The 22,691-nt window shown below is 35.2% G+C and overlaps 1 protein-coding gene across 5 annotated transcripts in view; it reads left to right on the top strand.

Moving 5' to 3' along the window:
* FAM169A (family with sequence similarity 169 member A) overlaps nt 1-22,691 on the top strand; it is a 123,134-nt gene that overhangs the window by 59,348 nt on the left and 41,095 nt on the right. For all 5 annotated transcript variants that reach the window (XM_037802066.1, XM_037802063.1, XM_037802064.1 and 2 more), the window contains one exon: nt 13,820-13,999. In XM_037802066.1, the coding sequence (XP_037657994.1) occupies nt 13,820-13,999 (180 nt within the window). The remainder of the gene's footprint in view (nt 1-13,819; nt 14,000-22,691) is intronic.

The following is a 22,691-nucleotide window of genomic DNA, read 5'->3' as shown; positions in this document are numbered from 1 at the left end:
ATGGTCACATCTGTCCCCCTGCAGTTATTCCGGATTATTTGCTGGTTGTTTATGGTTTTTTTTAGTTGTTCCAGGGGGACCACTTAGCTTCCACTCCTCTCTATGCACCATCTTAGATCCTCCTGAATTTGCTTTTTCTAATTATTTCATATCACTGAGATCATACAATATTTGTCCTTTTGTGTCTGGCTTATTTCACTGAGCACGATGTCTTCAGGGTTCATCCACGTTGTAGCATATATTGGAACCTCATTCTTCTTTACAGCTGAATAATACTCCATTGTGTGTATATACCACATTTGTGTTTATACCACAGTCATCCAGGTGATGGAGACTTGGGCTGATTGCATTTTTTGGCAATTGTGAATAATATCACGATGAATATTGGTGTGGAAATACCTGTTCGAGTCCCTGCTTTCAGTTCTTTTGTGTATATACCCAAAAGCGGGATTGCAGGGTCATATTATAATTTTGTTTTTAGGTTTCTGGGGAACTGCCAAACTGTCTTCCACAGCAGCTGCGCCATTTTACATTCCTACTAACAATGACTGAGTGTTCCTATTTCTTCACATCTGTTTCTCCAACAATTATTATTTTTTCATTTTTTAAATAGCTGTCATTCTTTCTTCTTTCTGCTCCTCACCCTGAATCATTTCAAATGTCTTGTCTTTGAATTCACTGATTCATTCTTCTTCCAGCTCCAATTTGTTGTTGAAACCCTTTAGGGAATTTATCATTTCAGTTATTGTGGTTTTCAACTCCAGTATTTCTGTTTGGTTTCTTTTTTAAATTATTATCTCTTTATTGAGATTCTCATATTGTTCATTCATTGTTTTCCTGATTATTATCATCATCATCATCATCATCATCATTATTTGGATCTTTCTCTATGTTTTTCTTTATCTCCTGGAGCATACTGAGAATCACTGTTCTAAAGCCTTTGTCTGATGTGTCCGAAGTCTGGTGTCTTTGTTGATGGTTTGTGGATTTTTATCTTGTGCCTTTGTATGGGCCACCATATCTTCTTTTTTGTTTGTTTTGTAATTTTTCCTTGCCCACTTTACATTTAATATTTTAAAGTGTTAACCCTGGTTTTTAGTCCCTGAACTGTCTCTTCTAGAGTTTGTATTCAGGTTGAGATATGTCAGAGATTTCTTTGAATGCCAGGAGCTAACAAATCTAAACAAATGAAGCGAAGTCATCTTTAACAGGCTTTTCAAAGTAGTTGTGCCTTTACTGGTACTTTCCTTCAGAGTTTTGCCTCCTATCAAAAAGGTCATCCTGAGGCATATGTGAAGGCAGGATCTTCTTTCTTTCCTGAGCCTGTTTCTAGTCCTGATACGTGCTTGCTCCTGGTCTTATGAATAGGAATTCCATTATCCCCTCTTTCTCCCTCTCTTGGGGCTCTATTGTATGTCCTAAAATAGGTAATTCTTTGCTCCAGCCCACTTCTATTTAATTGTTTCTTATACTGCTTTAGCTGTCTGTAAGCTTCTTCTCTCTGTAGGGCAAGTTCTGGGAGGTAGAGCCAGTGGTGGGTTTCCAGGTTGAGTCTTTCCGTTTGCTGCCTGCTAGATTTACAGGGACATACAGGCACCGAGTATGTGCACAGTGGAACATGCTCCCTCTGGAACATGGCCAGGGACCCACAATGGGAGTGCAGACTTGCTCCATACTACACCAGATGGGGGCTGCTTACGGGGAGATGAAGGGCTCTACAAGCTTCTATTTTTTTTATGCCGCATTTTCCTGATTTGCTGCTTGCCTAGATACTGCAACCCTTTGTTTTCGACAGTTCTGAGGAACATGGTACTGCTGCTTTCTGCTTGCTTTTCAGGGATTCTGTGGGAACCTGGAGCATCTTACATTGCCATCTTGTTCCTATTACTTTCCTTTTTCACCTATAGTGTATAAGTAACTTTGTAAAATGTGACTGTCATTGCAAATAGAGAACAGATCTGTGTCTTAGAAAAATTACAAATTAATGCCTGTCTTTGTCCTGCATGGTTCTGCGTGGGCCCTTGTATTCACAAGAAACCACAGATGCTAAATCCATAAATACCTTTTATTGTAGTATAGCACTAAAGACTCAAAGAAAGATAGTGTATGAAAGATTATTGCAAACTCTTGATATTATTCTAGTTGTCCATCTGTGTACTCTATATGTAACAAAGAATTTTTTTCAAAAAATAGTTTACAATAGGATGAAAAATGCATTGAAAGATAGCATGTGACAAATAAGAGGGTAAAGGAAATAAAGAATTATCTACACAGAGTTTCACAGTAATTGCTATACTGTATATTATATAATATTTTTAAGTTCATTCATGACAGCTTTCAGAATTCATTCACTTTAGGCTTTGAATTCAAATTCCCCATCTAAGTTTCATTCATATTTGGACATTGAGTCGCATACATCCTTTTGCAAAGTTTTATAGTTAAAATTTGGATGGCACATCGAAGAGCTTAAATTAGCTGGGGCTAGATCGGGGTTTGATTACAGCTCTGATACCTTGGTTAATGATGTCATGTTGAACAACGCATAAGCCTCTACTCCCACTTGCACCCCCACCAGAATGACAGTAAAGAAACTTTTAAAAAGTGTAATTCCAAAATGGCAGTGTGAATAGAAAATGAGGCAAGAGAAACAGAATTTTAAAAGCTGGAAAGCAGGACATGTGGTAGCTGAATTGTAAGATGCCAATAGAGAAAAACAGGAAGCAACTAGCAGAACCTTCAGAAGATTCGTTTATTTTTAATACCAGATATTTCTGGAAGATGAGGCTAAAAATGGAAAGTTTGATTAAAAGTCCCTTCCCTAAATTATCTATGTAACTACTTGTTGAATTGTACATTGAAAGTTATCACCTTTCTGTGTATGTGTTATATTTCACAATAAAAAATGTGTTTTAAAAAAAAAAGATCCCTTGCCTAACACAGCATAGCTGGACAATTGTCCCAGTCTCACTTTGGTAAAAGACATGGTCCTAGTTTAGCTGAAGTCTTTCAGGAATGGTGGCATAGTTTAGGGGAATTAATTACCAATTTTACAACAGCTGTATTGACTCTTATTTAAAATTCGTTCTTCTGAGAAAGTGCTTGCTGACAAAATGTTTCTTTTTATAGTCTTTCTTCCTCCACTTTATGAAAAGCAGATAAACCTTCATCCACCCTAAATTTTCCCGTTGTGTACTTTCCTGGAATTGTAAAGACCTCTAAAAGTGCCACCAAAAGAAAACAAAAAAAGTATGAGGTGGTAGATTCTAAATACTTTTGTAGCGATGGTGAAAGTGATTGAGCTTAATGACGAGGGGGTTTCAATTCAGGTGATTTTGTTTGCTTTTTACAAATGTGAAAGAGGATCTAATTGAGTTGTTAAATTAAAGATTATTAAACATAGTGTTTTATGATAGATCACTGTATATCTGGCATACCAATCTAAGAGAGCTCACAGAATTGAGTAATGTTGCTATGATAAAACTTTTCCCTTTTGCTTAAGTTCTTAAGCACTTATATCTATAAAAAGAAAAAGTAGGAATAGAATAATGCTGAACCCTATTTCATTGTAGTAGTGAATAGTATTTATTTATGGACTCATAAACCAAGTTTTAAAAATAAAAATAAAAAATACATTAAGAGTTTATGTTTTCTTGAATAATTTGTTTCGAAATGTATAAAAAATTTGTTTTGATCACTTGTGAAATACTATTAATTATAATGATAAGTCAAAATTTCTTCTGGATTTACAGTAGATCCCTATGGTCACAGGAAATTTTAAGAGTTATGTTTATATATAGACATTCTTGCAGAGAACAATGAATAATCAGTAAACATTCAAGCATAATAATACATTGCATCAAGATAACATTCTGTAGAATATAATAGTAATAGAAATTCAAGAAGTAAAAGGAATAATGTAAAATTTCTGAGTATTAAGATACTATTTTTCAGTTTAAGGAGTATTTGTTCAGTGGGTCATGGTAGGTATCAAATTGCTGTAATTTTTGGAGTCCATTTGATACATTTAAGAATGATGTAATAGTTTTTTTTCTTTAGGTCAGTTTGGTTTATTAATTGCAAAAGGAAAAATAGTAACATTACAGTGGAGCAACCTGGGAGGCACCATATTAAACAATAGATCACAGTTAACATCACCAGTAGTAACATATAGCGACATAATGTACCCCCTGATATGATGTACTGAGAAGGGCACAACATCATTTATGCTGCATATTTGCCCAAAATATATAATCTCAATTTAATCATGAAAAAACAGTAGACAAAACAAAATTGATGGTTATTCCACAGAATAATTGACTAGTACTCTCCGAAAGTGTCAAGGTAGAAGGGTTTGTCAAAGATCAGAAGAGACAAAAGAGACATGCAGCTCAATGCAGTATGGGATCCAGGATTGGATTCTGCCACAGTAAAAGGACAGTAGTAGAAAAATTGGTGAACTTTGAATAAGTTCTGTGCACTAGTTAGTACTTTTGTATCAATGCTAATTCCCTGGTTTTAGTAATAGTACTTTGGTGATGTCAGATGTTAACATTAGGGGAAAGTGGGTGAAGGAGGTAGCAGAATTCATTGCAATATTTTTGCAACTTTACTGTAAGTCTATAGTTGTTTTCAAAATAGTTTTTTTAAAAAGTTACTACTGACAATATGCCAGAAGTTGTTTCTTTTATAATTGTTGAAATTTACAATGAAAATTTTAGATTTCACCAAAGATGTATGAATACATAATATTTCAAAATTATTTTAGGGGTTACAGGAGCAAAAATGTTATGTTTGAGGAATTTGGTCCAAGAGAAAAAAAAATTATAAATACCAATATAAGTGGTTCCCTTGGGAAATGAGCCAGCCAGATCATGCTAATGTGAAGCTCAGGTCCCCAGGCTGCACCATGCACACAGAGCTACTAATCAACTTTTTAATGTCTCATTCTTAAGTACAAACAGATAGCCATAGTTGAGGAATGATATGAAAGATGGAGATCAAAACAAAAAGAATAGAGGTGAAATATGATGCAAATATGATGCATAAAACATTTTTGGAAAAGTAAGTCAGTCATTGCATTCAAGATGAGAATAAGATACAGTAAGAAGAAGGTTCATAGAGCTCTTGGAAATTAAACGAGCACAAATTAAAAATGTAATAGAAGGAAAATAAAGTTGAGAGAAATTGATCAGAAAAGAGGGCAAAAAACAAAAACATAACAACAAACAAACCAAACCTTAAATGTTGGAAAATAAAAAAGGCGAAATTAGAGGAATAGTAGGAATAATAGTTCCAGGAAGGGAGAATAGAAAAAATGGAGGAAAGAATTCACCAATAAAATAATTCAAGAAACTTTCTTAGAACTACAGAACCATGCATTTCTAAATTAAAAGAGCTATCTGAGCATCCATCACAGTGGATTAAGAGAGACCCCTACCAAGATAGATTATTGTGCAATTTCAGAATATTTGTGATAGAGAAAAAACTTTGTAGGCCTCCAGAGAGTGAGAAGGATTTATGTAAAGGATCTAGAATCAGAATGATATAGTGGATTTCTTAACATCAACACTGAAAACTAGAAGTGGAGCAATGCCTTTAAGATACATAGGGGAAATGATTTCCAATGTAATATATCCAGTCAAATTATCAATGAAGTGTGAAAATAAAAGAAGGAAACTTTTAGATGGTTGGTCTCAAAACAATTTATTTCTTACTTACTCTTTCTTAGGAAACTAGTAAAGTTTGTGCTCTACTAAAACAGGGAAGTAAATCTAGAAGGAAAGATAACGAATCAGGAAACGGGAGGTAAAATAAAAGGAGAGATAGGAGATGTAAATCATAGCTGTGAAATAGTTCTAGAGCTACACTGTCCAATGTGGTAGTCACTAGCCATGTATGGCTATTTAAATTAAAAGAGAAATTTAAAAATTTGTTACCTCAGTTACACTATCCGTGTTTTAATGCTCAATAACCACATGTGACTAGTGGCTACCATATTGGACAGAGTAGATATAGAACATTTCTCTCATCACACTCATTTCTGTGGAGACAGCAGTTTTCTTAGCAGCTGAATGATTGAGATTGGAACCGGTCAGAACAGACTGATTGAAAAATATGGAATTGATAGAATACGTGATGTGTTCGAACTTATCAAGATAAGATTTACACAATGATGGGAGAATTTGGAGGATAAATTAGAGATAAATAGCAAATCATTAGTGATAAGCCATTGTTAAGGCAAATCAAAAAGCAGTGCAGGAAAGGAAAAATAATCATGATATACTACATGATATTTGTCAAAAGCATTTACATGACCATGTAAATACTGAAACCTGATCTCACCAAAATTATAAATTACTATATTAGGATCATGGGAATACGGGGTATAGGAAGTGTACTTACATGGTGGAGTTGGGCTTGGGGTACATGTATGTAAGAACTTTAGTATGTAAGAACTAAATTCTCATCTTCCATACTTTTTATACCTAAAATGGAAAAATCAAGAAGTAGAAATCCAAAGGTAGTAAGTTATTTAGAGATGTGGAAGTAATACCAAAAAAGATCAGTTAAACAATTTCAAAATGATTACTTCTGGGGAGTGGAAGGTATGTTTTTGTGTGTAGATTAGGGAGGATGGTCAAGGGGACTGCTTTTTTTTTTTCCAACAAGTTTTACAGAAGTATTATAGTATCAACAAAGTACGTGTGTAACTTTGATTAAAAACAAAAAGTAAAGATTAAAAAATAAATGAACTACTGTTCTTGAAGTTTAGTCAATGTCTATCACAAAACTAGCTAAACTTCATAATCTTCATGGGACATATAATGATCAGGGCCACCTATTAAAAGGTCTCCAATAAGAAAGCTGCTAAAGAAAAAGTCTCATACACTATTAAAAACAAAACAAAAAATTATTGGTTAATTCAGTGGAAGTTTTGTAACTTTTTGCCTTATGGCATGAAATAAAGTACATAAATTTATGTAAGTTAGATTTCACATTTTAGTGTAGACAAGCTAAGAGAAAAACAAAATTGAGAAGACTGTATTTATTATTTCCTAATAATAAGCCACTGTTACTTGGCTTCAACTGTGAACTACCTTGATTCAATTTGAAGACTGAAATCTTGGGAAAGCACAGCCAAAGAAGCATTTTGGAGAAGAACAATGTCATCAACAACTAATGTAAGTCAGTTTGTTGACTCAATACTGAAGGGACTTATGCCCAGTACTAGGGAACACATGTTTGTTATTTATTGATCTCTGTTTGAAATGCAATTTTTAATATAACCTTTCTTCCTGTATTTTCATTTGCTAGTCGGCATTCTTTTACTCGCAGACTTTTTACTGAAGCCATATCCATGATCTTTCCCTATTTTTTGGATAGATCGTTCACTTCCTATTCACTAAAGTTCAGATTTCTGGTCCTGTTTTAAGATTATTTTAAGGAATAATAAACAGTGTGATAAGAATTGATAGCATAGCTGAAGGCAAAATATAGCTGATGTTTGTGCCGGAGAAGGATTGAGACTATATTTTAGGATTCTGGTTGGTGTAGGTGTAAACCTTTTCGTAGGGAAATGAACAGCGGCATGATTGAATCATTGGGGCTATCTGAAATGTGTCATTGGGAAACCAGATAGCTACTTTGTTCAGATGAAATTTTAGCTGTTTTAAAAAGCGGACCTCATTCTCAGTGGAGGCAGGAAGATGACTGGTCATGGGTTCAGTCCTCAAAGCCCCTGAAATTCCAGAAAATTATAGTCAGTGAACAGCTAATCATAATTCAGTTTCATAAATAATGTATTTAGATATCAACAGTGGTAGTTGCTGAAGAGTAATCAGTTAAGTTTGCCTGCTGGAAGGTGTCACTGAGAAAGTAGTATTTAAAAGTGGCTTTGAGGAAATGAAATAAGCTACAGTTGGCAGAGAGATTCCAGAAGGAGCCGACAGGTCACTCTGGTGGGCACTCATACGCACAATATAGACAACCGTTCTTAGGTTCTAGTGAATTGGAGTAGCTAGCAGTGAATACCTGAAACTATCAAACTGCAACTCAGAACCCATCAGTCTTGAAGATGATTGTATAGAAATGTAGCTTATGAGGGGTGAAAATGTGATTTGGAAAGCCATATGGACCACACTCCCCTTTGTCTAGTTTATGGATGGATGAGTAGAAAAATAGGGGAAGGAAAAGAACAAACAAACAAATAAACAATGGCACCCAGTGTTCTTTTTTACTTTAATTGCTCTTTTTCACTTTAATTATTATTATTGTTATTTTTGTGTGTGTGGTAATGGAGGTGTCAGGGATTGATTTTGGTGATGAATGCACAACTATGTAATGGTACTGTGAACAATCGAATGTACGCTTTGTTTTGTATGACTGCATGGTATGTGAATATATCTCAATAAAATGAATTAAAATAAATGAGAAAAATAAGAAAAAAAGTGGTTTCAGTAGGAAGAAAAAGGGGAAGGGAAAGAACATGCTAGGTAGGTAAAAGGAATATAAGTATATGAAGGAAGACACAGGGTCATGAAAAGTCAGGATGTATTTGGGGCTGTGCCCAAAAGAGGCTGGTGGGAGTAGAGGGTAGATATTATGGAGTGGAGAGAGGTGAAGACTGTGAGATTCAATTGTGAAGGGTCTTAAATGTCACACTAAGAAGTTTAGAATTTTATAGGTAAGGAAGCAATCAAAGAATTTACGTAGGGGTGGCATGGTTAAATATGTTAGATAATTTGCAGCACTTGGGTGATGGGTAGGAAAATTGTAGACCAAAGTCAGGGAAGTCAGTGAAAGGTACTATTTTAGTAGTATAGGTGAAAGAAGGACCAAAAACTAGGAAAGAGACGGTAGGAATAGAGAAGGAAACAGATTTGAGGGCCATTTTGGGGTGGAGAGAGTGCAGTGACCCAACTGCCAGTGTGAAGGGAGGAAAGGGGAAGAACCAGCTTGAAGGTTTTAGTTTGTGTGTCTAGGTAATGGTGGGAGATAATACTAAAGAAAGAGTAGGTTTGATAATAAAAATAAGTCTGAAGCACACAGGAGAGGTAGGGTATTTATGTGGGCCCTAGAAGTCAGTGTAATTTTAAAATTTGGGTGAGATCAGTCAAAACGAGTATGTGTGTTTGTGAGTATTGGTGCAAGGATGTAAGTTACTGAAAACAGCATTGGGTGACCAAACCTGATCACTGATTACCTGAAAGTTAACAAGGAAATCTTGATCTACTGGAAGATAAGTGAAAGGAAAATTAGCTCAGGCTAGTTTCCACAAAAGATTTGTGCTTTCTTTTCTACATTGTAGTCATTGGCCAGTAGCTGCCTAATTGGATTTATTTTCCAAACACTTTCACAACTAGGTGGGGCTGTGTGACTTATTCATACAGTTATAAGTGTGACTTTGGGTTAGAGTGGGTTGAGAAGCATTCCTTTTCCTCATCTGTTTGCTAAATGTAAACGACTTTGAGGATCTAGAGGATGGAGAAGCCACAAGTTAGAAAGTACCTGGTTTATCCATTTGTCTGTGGATGGTCATGTGGATTGTTTCCACCTTTTGGCTATTGTGAATAGTGCTGCTATGAAGATTGGTATACAGGTAAATCTATTTGAGTTCCTGCTTTTGGTTTCTTTTAGGTATATACCTAGGAGTGGAATTGCTGGGTCATATGGTAATTCTGTGTTTTAACTTTTTGAGGAGCTACCAAATTGTTTTCCACAGTAGCTGCACCATTTTATGTTCCCACTAGCAATGCATGAGGATTCCAATTCTCCACATCCTTGTCAACACTTGATATTTTCTGTTTTTTTGGTTTTTTTTTTAAGTGTGAAGTGATAGCTTGTGGATCATAGTAGGTGTAAAGTGATATCTTATGGTTTTGATATGTGTTTCCCTAATCACTAATGTGCTTATTGGCCATTTATGTGTCTTTGGAGAAATGTCTGTTCAGATCCTTTGCCAACTTTTTAATTGGGTTATTTGTCTTTTTAAAATTTTTTTGTCTATTTTGTTATATAGAAAACAAAAACAAAAAATTGCATGTAAAGTTTACAATTTTATGCATTTTGACACATGTATACACCTGTGAAACCATTACTCCAATCAAGGAAATGAACGTATTCCCAAAGTTTCCTTGTGACCCTTTGTAATCCATCTCTCCCTCCCCTTCCTTGTCCTCCATTAAACACTTATCTAATACTTATTTCTATAGATTAACTTGCATTTTTAAAGAATTTTATATAAATACAATTATGTATTTTTTTATCTAAGTTCTTTCACTCAGCATAATGATATTGAGATTTATCTATCCTATTTTTTCATTGAGATATAATTCATATACAATAAAACCATTCTTTTAATGTGTATGAGTCACTGGTTTTCAGTATATTCACAAAGTTGTGCAACCATCACCACTGTAATTCCAGAACATTTGCATCACCTCAGAAAGAATCCCTGTATCCATTAGCATTCGATTCCCCATTTCTCTTAAAATGTCTCCCCCCATACCACCCCCACCCCTCGGAAACTACTAATCTACTTTCTATCTGAGTTGTCTTTTTATTATTGAATTGTAAATTTTCTTTATATTTTTTGAATATGAGTCTCTTATCAGGTGTATGATTTGAAAGTATTTTCTGCCAAATTGTGGGTCGTTCTCTCACTTTCTTGATAATGTCCTTTGAAGCACAAAAGTTTTAAATTTTAATGGAGTCCGGATTTATCTAATTCTTTTGTTGCTTTTGCTTTTGATGGTGTATAAAAGGTTTTGCTTAATCCATGGCAATGAAGAATTACTCCTGTTTTCCTCTAAGAGTTTTATGGTATTAACTTAGTTTTATGATCTATTTGGTGTTACTTTTCAAGTATGGTGTAAGGAGAGGGTTTCAAAATCTTTCTTTTGTATGTGAATGTCTAGTGTCTCAGCCCAGTTCATTGAAAAAAACTATTCTTTCCCTATTGAAATGGCACACTTATTGAAAATCAGTTCACCATAAATGTATTAATGTGAGGATTTGTTTCTGGACTCTCAATTCTATTCCCCTGATTTATATATTTATCCTTAACACCAGCTCCGCACTGTCTTGATTACTAAAGCTTTGTAATAGATTTTGAAATCAGAGCCCCTTCAACTTTGTTCTTCTTTTTCAAGAGTGTTTTGGCCATCTGAGTACCTTGCATTTCCATATGAATTTTAGAATCAGCTTGTCAAAGTCAGCTGGGATTTTGATAGTGATTACTTTGTAGCTGTTGGTCAATTTGGGTAGTATTGCCATTTTAACAAGAGTAAGTCTTATAATCCATGAACATGGGGTGTCTTTCCATTTATTTAGGCAATCTTTTATTTCTTTAAATAATGTTTTGTAATTTTCATTATAAAAATTTTGCATTTCTTTTGTGAAACCTATTCCGAAGTATTTTATTCCTTTTGAAGCTTTTGTAAATGGAATTGTTTTTTAAATTTCATTTCAGATTGTTCATTGCTAGTGGATAGATATATGCAATTAATTATTGCATTGATCTTGTATCCTGCCACCTTGCTGAACGCCATTATTAGTTTTAATAGTTTTTTAGTGGATTCCTTAAGACTTTCTGTATAAAAGATCATGTTGTCTTCAAAGAGAGATAGTTTTACTTCTTCTTTTCTGATTTCGATGCCTTTTATTTCTTTTTTCTTGCCTACTTGACCTGGCTAGAACTTCCAGCGTTGAATAGAAGTGATGAGAGGGGACATCCTTGTCATTTTCCTGATCTCAGGGAGAGATAGTCTTTCACCCTGAAGTATGATGTTATTTGTGAGATTTTCATAGGTGCCCTTAATCAGGTTGAGGAAATTGGGTACTTTTATTGTGGAAGAATGTTGGATTTTGTCAAATGCTTTTTATGTGTTTATTGAGATGAAATGTGGTTTTTGTTTCATTTACATTTATATCAGATTTTCCATACTTGAACTTGGAGTAAGTCTCATGCATTACAGAAACTAGAGATAGAAATTAGTGGTAATCAGCATTCGGATAAATGGTAGAAGTCTTGGGAGTAGATGAGAGAAAATGTATAGAAAGGAGGCCAAAGATGGAAATTGGAGGAATATAAATATTCAGTCTACTGTGTGAAAATATCAGCTAAGGCAGCAGGTTGTGATTTGTGCTTTACTATGTAATTGTGCTGCTGCCTGCAGCTGTTGATATATCTGAAGAATCTCTGGTAGCATGGGACGTTTTAAACTTCTTAAACAGTAGATGAGTTCCTCAATTGATCAGTGTAACACTATTGGATGCTGGAATTTACTTTTTCTCTTTTGGATGGAATGTTTCTATGAAAACAGGAAAAATATGCAATTTTGGGAAAATTTCCTTCATATAAGTAGTTTTCTTTTATAAGGGACCTGAAGCATTGACAATAGTAAACAATCATAGATCCCGAGACTTTGTATTGAGAACTAAAACTAGGTAGTGCTTTCTCTTTATGCTTATTTTTGCTTTGCCCTTTGAACTACTACTACTTATAAAGTCATGTGTCTTTTAATTTCATTATGACTACTAGCAGTTACTATGAGAAAAATCTTGAATTCAAGGCATAAAAACTGTTAATAGTAGTATTAGTTGTTGGTGAAACTACCTGTTAGAGTCATGCAAGAAATTTAGACCCAGAGAAATAACTCCATGTCAGCAAGTATTTAGCTTCAATGTTATAAGATTTAAGTATGTAGCAATGCATGTTACTTATTCTAAATGTAAATTGGTTGATAGTCTTGGTGACTGTTGAAAATGTTATTGAAATTCTCCAATTTAATTATAAATAATACTAATTTTGTGGTTGAACTAAAAAAAAGTTCTGTTATATTGATTAACTCATCAGGTATATGATTCCTAAAAGTCAATTTGTGAAATGTTTGTTACCTGAAGTTTTGTTTCTTCTTTGAACTTACTATTAGAATAATTTGATTGAGAAAAATAGATTATTGACTGATAATCATGAATTAATACTAAAAATTAATAGAAAGTAGGAATCATGTAGGAGAGTAGGAACCTCCATCATGATTTCCCTCAACTTGTAAACAATCTTAAGATATATTGAAGGAGGTAACATAACTATTTGGATGGTCAGAACCCAAATATACAGCAGATGTTTTAAAAGATGAATCAACATGGCTATATTATATGGAGAGACATATTTAGACACTGCTTCAAATTTATTTCTCCTGTTTAAACATTCAAGATAGATTTAGAAATATATCCATAGCAAAAAGGTTGCTGAATTGCCCACTCTAAAATAGAAATTTCTCCAGTTAATTGTAATCCATAGTTCTTAAAAATTTGGATACTGCTTATTCAGTTCTTTGCCATCATTAAGTAGATCAGAATGAAAGTATACTCACTGGAGAAAAAGTAAAGGGAAAAGGTGAATGTTTGGGTACCAAGGTTGGAATTAGATACTTCATGTATATCGTCATCAAATACTCTTTGAATGTGAAAATTTGGTAATTGATGATTTTGAAAGTTAGTCTAAGTTTAGAGTTAGTGATACATATTTCATAAAATAGTAATGAGCTATTTGTCATATATCAGATAATTCTGTTAGCAAATATAAAAAATACGGCTCTTCTCATCACACAGATGATTATGTTGTGTAAAAGTAGCTATATATTTTAAATGTTATAAAGCATTTTGTGTTATAAAGTTAATAAATTTCTTTAACATTCTTTTTGACATAAGGAAAATCTAAACATTTTTAGAAAGACCATCAACTCATGTTTACTTAATGTATACATATGGACTTGTAAGGTGAAGAATTGTTTGGTTTCTGTTCTTACGACTGCAGGAAGCATATGTGCCTCATTTCTTACCCAGAGCTACCAACTGCCAGTTCTTGATACAGTGTTTGTGAGGAAGAAGTATCGAGGCAAAGATTTTGGGCTTCATATGCTGGAGGACTTTGTTGATTCCTTTACGGAAGATGCACTTGGTTTACGGTACCCGCTGTCCTCTCTCATGTACACAGGTAAATGGACTGAGTTAAAAATGTTAAACTCTTGTGTCACTGTGATTGTAAATATGCTTACATTGATATCAAATGAATTTGGATTCTCTGGCTCTCTGGGGCTTAACTTCACAAATGTGCCCTTACCTCGTGTATGTGGATTTAGGGGTGGGGGGTATGGTACATTTTTTAAAAAGATATAATTCACATAATGTAAAGTTCACCCTCTTAAGTTTATAATTCAGTGATGTTAGTATATTCACAGAGGTGTACAGCCATCTTCACTAATTCCAGAACATTTAGATCACCCTAAAAATAACCCTTTACCAATTAGCAGTCATTCCTCATTTTTCCCTTCTCTCACCTCCTGGATACCAAAGACTACTGTGTGTTTCTGTGAATTATTCTGGACATTTCATATAAGTGGACTCATATGATATATGCCCCCCACTTTTTAAAAAGAGGTTGTGGTTTACATAACATTTGTGCATAAAATACAGGACTCCTATTATACCACCCTACCACCAACACTTTGCAGTTGGTGTGGAACATACGTTACAATTGATGATAGCACATTTTACATTTGTACCACTAACTAAAGACCATGATTAATTTAGGGTTCCATGTATGTGTGGTATAGTTCCATGGATTTTCTTAAATTCAATTTTATTGAGATATATTCACATAACATACAGTCATCCATGGTGTACAATCAGTACCATTATATAGTTATACATTCATCACCACAGTCAGTTTTTGAACATTTTCATTACCACACACAAAAAAGAATAAGAATAAAAGTTAAAGTAAAAAAGAACACCCAAAGCATCCCAGACCCCCCCATCCCTCCCTATTATTCATTTACTTTTTGTCCTCATTTTTCTATTCATCTGTCCATACACTGTATAAAGGGAGTGAGAGCCACAGTTTTCACAATCACTTGGTCACACAGTATAAGCTATTTGTTATGCAGTTGTCTTTAAGAATAAAGGCTACTGGGTTGTAGCTCAACAGTTTCAGATATTTCTCTCTAGCTATTCCAGTGCACTAAAACTAAAAAGGGATGTCTATATAATGCACAAGAATAATTTTCTGAATGAACTCAAGACTCTATTTGATATCTCTCAGCCGCTGAAACTTTATTTTGTTCCATTTCTCTTCCCATTTTTGGTCCAAGAAGGCTTTCTCAATCCCACAGTGCCAGGGCCAAGTTCATCCCTGCGAGTCATGTCCCACATTGCCAGGGAGATTTATACCCCCTGGAGTCATGTCCTTTGCCAGGGAGTGCAGTGACTTTTCCTGCAGAGTTGGCTTAGAGATAGAGGCCACATCTGACCAACGAAAGAGGTCTCTGGGGGTTACTCTTAGGCACAATTTTAAGTAGGCTTAACCTCTCCTTTGTAGTAATAAATTTTATAAGGGCAAACCCCAAGATCGAGGGGTTGGCCTTCTAAATTGGTAGGTCCCAATGCTTGTGAGAATATCAGTAATTTCCCAGGTGGGGAAGTTTAGTATTTCCACATTCCCCCCCAGTCTCTCAAGGGGAATTTGCAAATACAGTTTTATTCTCTGCCCAAATTACTCTGGGATGTATTGGGGCTTCACAGTAAGCTGTACAAACCAAACAGATTTTACTCCTAGTTCAACATTCCATGTAATTATGTTTTGAATAAACTGACCATCCAAGATAAATTATATAATGTTAAAAATATATAGATTTTACACCTAATAAGCATCTCTTCCTTTGGTCTCATGCAGAAGTTGAAGTTTTAAAAACACCATCACTATTGTCCTTTACCCTTTAGTCTGATTTACCTTTGTCCTAACCAAGTCCATTTCATTCATATCTCTAATTGAAGCCTGATCTCTTTTTTCAGACTCCTTAATATTTGCTGTATGGGGTGATGCTGACATTCATAGCTTCTAGACTCTGGCTCTGAGTCTCAGGTATCACACAGATACCCAGTTTTCCAGGGACTGACCAGGTTATACACAAAGAGCTCAGCATCTCAGAATTTAGAAATAACGATTACAACTCAGGAATGTAACTGCTGTAAGAGCTTACAATCTAGGAACCTTTACAATAAGCCTTCTCCTGATAATCAGTGCTCTCAGAGTTTGTACATTATAGTTAGTCCATATTAATATGGTGAGGTATTATGTTTTTCTTTTCATTTTTGGTTTATTTCACTCAACATACTGTCCTCAAGGTCCATTCACCTCACAACTTCATTCCTTCTTGTAGCAGCTCAGTATTCCATTGTACGTACATACCACAGTTCGCCATTCTGATCATCAGTCATTATACCCTTAGGCCACCTCCATCCACTGAAAATTGTGAATACTGATACCATCAACTCTACTGTGCAAATGTCCATTTGTGTCCCTCTTTTCAGTTCTTCCAAGTATATACCCAGTAACCAGTTTGCAAGACCATATGGCAATCCCATGCTTAGCTTCCTGTGGAACCACCGCACTGCCCTCCAAATTGGCTGCACCGTTGTACTTCCCCACCAACTCTGATACACATCCCTTTCTCCACATTTTCTCCAGCACTTGTATTCCTCTGTTTATTTTTTAGACACTTTTATTCACACACCATACAACAAATCATGAATAATTAATGGTTCCCTGTATAATCACATAGCTATGCATTCACCACCACTACCTATATAAGGACATTTCCATGTCTTCCACAAAGAGGAAGAGGCAAAAAAAAAAAAAAGAAAAAAATGATAAATAAAAAGCAACAAAAGAAAAATGCAGATAAAATGGGATATTTGGATGATTGGTATATGAATATATTTCAATTAAAAAATAAATGAAGAGGAGGGATGTGGGATGCTTTGAGTGTTTTCTTTTACTTTTATTCTTATTTTCATTTTTAGTTTTTGGAGTGATGAAAATGTTTAAAAATTTATTGGGTTGAATGCACAACTATATGATGAAACTGTAAACAGTTGTACACTTTGGATGAGTGATGGTATGTGAATATATTTCAATACAGTTAAATTTAAAAAAAAGATAAAACACAATAAAAAAAGACAAAAACACCAACGTCAAGAATCCCATACTCCTACCTTATATTGAGACATTTAGCTTTGGTATATTGCCTTTGTTAAAATTAACGGAAGCATATTACAGTGTCTCAGGTGTCACACAGATAACCAAATTTCCAGGGAACTACTAGGTTATACACAAAGAGCTCAGAATTTAGAAATAACAGTTGAAACTCAGGAATAGATGTGGCTCCTGTGAGAGTTTACAGTCTAGGAACCTTTACAATAACCCTTATTGAATATTCTGTACTCCTTAATTATCAGTTGCCCAATTTCTGCCCCTGTTCTATTCCTGGATAACTATGCTCTCAACTTCAATTCTTAGCGTTTGCTTGTTATAATTAGTTTATATTAGTGAGGACGTAACAATGTTTGTTCCTTCATTTTGGGCTTATTTCACTTAATATAATGTCCCCAAGTTTCATTCACCTAGTTGTATATCTCCCAACTTCAGCCCTTCTTGCAGCCACTCAATATTCTGTTGTATGTATACACCACAGTTCACCCCTCCATTCATCCACCTCCATCCACTGCAAATTGTGAATACTGCCACCATAATCATCAGTATGAAAATGGCTATCTGTATCCCTGCTTTTAGTTCTTCCAAGTATACACCACATAACAGGGTTGCAGGATCATATGGCAGCCCTACATCCAGCCTCTTGTGGAACCACCACACTGTCCTCCAGAGGGGCTGTACCATTCTACTTCCCTACCAACAGTGAATAGGTATATATCTCTCTCTCCACATCTTCTCCAGCACTTGTATCTTTTAATTTTTTTTTCAGTTATATTCATACACCATACAATCCATCTTAAGTGAACTATCAGTTATGCATTCATGTCGTGCATTCACCACCACAATCTATATTAGAACATTTCCATTTCTTCCCCAAGGACGTAGCTGGCATTAGGAGTTCTCTGGAGGATTTAAGTTTCTGAGGAATAAACTTAGTGAGTGAAACTTTTATAGATCTCAGGTAGGGATCCCAGTATTCTTTAGGGTTTTGGCAACTACTATGGAGTAGGGCTTATCATGCTATGGCCATTTGGCATAGCTAGCTGAAGCTTGTAAAGGAGTAGCCTCCATGACAACCTCTCAAATCTATTTGAATTCTCTTAACCACTGAAACCTTATTTTGTTGCCTTTCTTTTACCCCTTTTGGTCACAAAGGCATTCTCAACCCCTAAATGCCAGGGTTAGGCTCATTCCTGGAATCCCTTTCCCACGTTGCCAGATAGACTCACTCACCTGGGGTGTCCTGTCCCACATCGGGGGGAGGGTGATGAATTTATTTGCTAAGTTGGGCTTAGACAAAGTCCGCATTTGAAAAGCAAAAGAGGTTCTTTGGAGGTGATTCCTAGGCATAATTATAGGTGGGCTTAGCCTCCCCTTTACAACCATAAGTTTCACCCGAGCAAGCCTCAAGATAGAGGGCTTGACTTATGAAGTAGGAGGTTCCTAAATTCTCATAGCATATATTATGTCCACAATAATCCATCCATATCTCCATTATCATCACTTAGTTGTACAATCCTCATCACTCTCCATTTTAAACGGTTCTCATGACCCAAAACACCCTATAGCTCTTTTCAGGCCTTAAGTATTTGTCCCTCATATTTGTTTGGTACTAGTAATGTATCCCTGTTAATTATAGTTCCTCATATGCAATAGGTAGATTTTTCCCATATACCATTCTGTTTTCAACTCTCTGTACTAGTGTCATACCTTAGAAGGATAGCATGCAAATACCTATCTATATTTGTAGTGCTGATCTGTGGGATGTATGAGCCCTTTCAATCCTAGTCATTTTCAATATAGCTCTGATACTTAAAATCCCATTAACAAACAATCATCACCCCTATTCATTCCCTACCTTTGAATTCACCCTGTGAACCTATTAGATTATCATTCACCCTCCACTAGCTTCTGTCTATTACTAGGTCCCCAGTATTCTACATTATAAGACGTTGATTTTACATTGTTCAGGGACTTCATAGAAGTGGTAACATACAATATCTCTCCTTTTCTGTCTGACTTATTTCACTCAGCATTATATCTTCAAGGTTCATCCATGTTACCATATGTTTCAGGACCTTGTTCCTTCTTACTGCCGCATAGTATTCTGCCATATACGACGTTTTGTTTATCCACTCTTCTGTTGAAGGACACTTGATTGTTTCCATCTCTTGGCAGTTGTGAACAATGCTGCTACGAATATCAGTGTACAAATGTCTGTTCATGTCACTGCTCTCAGATCTTCTGGGTATATACTGAGAAGTGGAATTGCCAGATCGTAGGGTAACTCAATATGTAGTTTTCTGAGGAACCACCAGACTGTTCTCCACAGAAGCTTTACCATTGTACATTCCCAACAGCAATGAATAAGAGTTCCAATTTCTCCACATCCTCTCCAATGTTTCTTGTTTCCTGTTTGTTTAATGGCAGCCATTCTTACTGGTGTGAGATGTTATCTCATTGTGGTTTTGATTTGCATTTCCCTAATAGCTAGTGAAGATGAACATTTTTTCATGTTTTTTTTAGCCATTTGTATTTCCTCTTTGGAAAATTGCCTTTTCTTATCTTTTGCCCGTTTTATAATGGGTTGCTTGTACTATTGTCATTGAGTTGTGGGATTTCTTTATATCTGCAGGTTATCAGTCTCTTATCAGATGTATGGTTTCCAAATACTTCCCCCATTCAGTTAGCTGCCTCGTCACCTTTTTAACAAAGTTTTTTGAGGTGCAGAAGCTTTTTATTTTGAAGAGTTCCCATTTATCTATTTTTCCTTTTGTTGCTTGTGCTTTGGGTGTAAGGTCTAAGAAGCTAACTCTCTATTACTAGGTCTTGAAGATGTTTCCCTATACTATCTTCTAAGAGTTTTATTGTGCTGTTTCTTATATTGAGGTCTTTGATCCACTTTGAGTTAATTTTTGTATAGGGTATGAGGTAGGGGGTCCTCTTTCATTCTATTGGTTATGGATATCTGGTTCTCCCAGCCCCATTTGTTGGAGACTATTCTGTTGCAGTTCTGTGGATTTGGGGGCCTTATCAAAAATCAGTCAACCGTAGATCTGGGGGTCTGTTTCTGAGCTCTCAATTCAATTTGATTAATCAATATGTCTTCTGTTTTTGTGCCAGTAGCATGCTGTTTTGACCACTGTTGCTTTATAGTAGGCTTCAAAATCTGGAAGTGTCTGTCCTTCCACTTTGTTCTTCTGTTTCTGGCAATTCGAGGCCCCTTTTCCTTCCAAATGATTTTGATAAGTAGCTTTTCCAAGTCTGCAAAGAAGGTTGTTGGAATTTTTATTGAAATTGCATTGAACCTGTAGATCAGTTTGGGTAGACTTGATATCTTAATGATGTTTAGCCTACCTATCCATGAGCACGGAATATTTTTCCACCTATTTAGGTCCTTTTTAATTCCTTTTAGTAAAATTTTGTAATTTTCTCTGTAGAGATCTTTTACGTCCTTGGTTAAGTTTATTCCTAGGTACTTGATTTTTTACTTGATATTGTGAATGGATTTTTTTTTTAATTGCCTCTTCAGTTAGGTCATTATTAATGTATAGGAACATTACTGATTTACGTGCATTAATCTTGTATCCCGCCACTCTGTTGAAATGGTTCATTAGCTCAAGTTGCTTTGATGGCGATTTCTTAGGATTTTCCAAATATTAGATCATGTCATCTGCAAATAATGGCAATTATTTCCTTTCCAATTTGGATGCTTTTTATCTCTTTGTCTTGCCAGATTGCTCTGGCTAGAACTTCTAGCACAATGTTGAATAATTGAGATGACAGTCAGCTTCCTTGTCTCATTCCCTATCTTAGGGGGAAGGCTTTCAGCCTCTCACTGTTGAGTATTATGCTGGCTTTGGGTTTTTCATACATGCCCTTTATCATATTGAGAAAGGTTCCTTCAATTCCTGTCTTTTGACGTGTTTTTATCAAAAAGGGATGTTGAATTTTGTCAAATGCTTTTACAGCGTCTCGAGATGATCATTTGATTTTTTCCCTTTCAGTGTATTACGTGTTATATTGCATTAGTTGATTTTCTTATGTTGAACCACCCTTGCATGCCAGGAATGAACTCCACTTGGTCATGGTGTATAATTCTTTTAATGTGCCTTTGGATTTGATTTGCAAGTATTTTGTTTTGGATTTTTACATCTATATTCATTAGTGAGATTGGCCTATAGTTTTCCCTTTTTGTAGTATCTCTATCTGGTTTTGTTATCAGAGTGATATTAGTGTCATTAAATGAGTTAGGTAGTATTCCATTTTCTTCAATTTTTTAAAAGAGTTTGAATAGGAATGGTGAAAGTTTTGTTTTGGGAAGTTTGGCAAAATTCCCCTGTGAAGCTGTCTGGCCCAGGGCTGTTATTTGTAGGTGGATTTTTGATGACTGATTGGATTTCTTTTCTTGTGATTGGTTTGTTGAGGTCTTCTATTTCTTGTGGGTCAGTCTTGATTTTTCATGTTTCCAGGAAATTCCAGTTCCTCTTAATTGTCTAGTTTGTTGACATAGAGTTGTTCATAGTGTCCTCTTATGATTTTATTTATTTCCTCGGGGTCTGTAGTAATTATACCGCTGTCATTTCTGATTCTGTGTATTTAGGTTTTCTATCTTTTTTTTACTTTGTCAGTCTAGGGAAAGGTCTGTCAATCTTGTTGATCTTCTTAAAGAATCAACTTTTGGTTTTATTTATTCTCTCTATAGTTTTGTTCTCCAGATCATTTATTTCTGCTTTAATCTTTGTTATTTCTTTTCTTTTACTTGTTTTAGGGTTAGTTTGCAGATCATTCTCTAGCCTCTTCGGTTGTTCAGTTAGGTCTTTGGTTTTAGCTCTTTCTTGCTTTTTGATGTATGCCTTTAGAGCTATAAATTTTCCTCTCAGCACTGCGTTTGCTGCATCCTGCAAGTTTTGATATGTTGTATTCTCGTTTTTATTCGTCTCTAGATATTTACCTGTTTCTCTTGCAATTTCTTCTTTGTCCCACTTGTTGTTTAGGAGTTTGTGGTTTAACCTCCTTATATTTGTGAAAGATCTGGATATTTGGTGGTTGTGGATTTCTAGTTGCATTCCATCATGGTCAGAGTATGTATTTTGAATAATGTCAGTCTTTTTAAATTTATTAAGACTTGTTTTGTGCCCCAGCATATGGTGTTTCCTGGATAATGTTCCATAGGCACTAGAGAAGAATATATGTCCTGGTACTTTGGAATGTAACAATCTATATATATCTCTTAAGTCTAATTCACTTATCATATTGTTTGTGTTCTCAGTTTCCTTATTGGTCCTCTGTCTATAGAAGAGAGTGATGTATTGAAGTCTTCTACTATTATTGTAGACATGTCTATTGCTCCCTTCAGTTTAGCCAATGTTCATCTCATGTATTTTTGAGTTCCTTGATTGGATGCATAAGCATTTATGATTGTTATTTCTTCTTGGTGAATTGTCCCTTTTATTAATATATAGTGTTCTTTTCTCTTATGACATCTTTGCATTAAAGTCTATTTTATCTGCTACTAGTATAGTTACCCCTGTTTTTCTTTTGGTTGCAGCTTGCATAGAATATTTTTTTTCCATCCTTTCACTTTCAGTCTTTGTGTCACAGGGTCTAAGATGAGTCTCTTGTAAATAGCATA

This window comes from Choloepus didactylus, chromosome 13 (genome assembly GCF_015220235.1).
Source record: "Choloepus didactylus isolate mChoDid1 chromosome 13, mChoDid1.pri, whole genome shotgun sequence".
NCBI classification, from domain to species: domain Eukaryota; kingdom Metazoa; phylum Chordata; class Mammalia; order Pilosa; family Megalonychidae; genus Choloepus; species Choloepus didactylus.
This window is presented reverse-complemented; position numbering and strand designations above follow the sequence as displayed.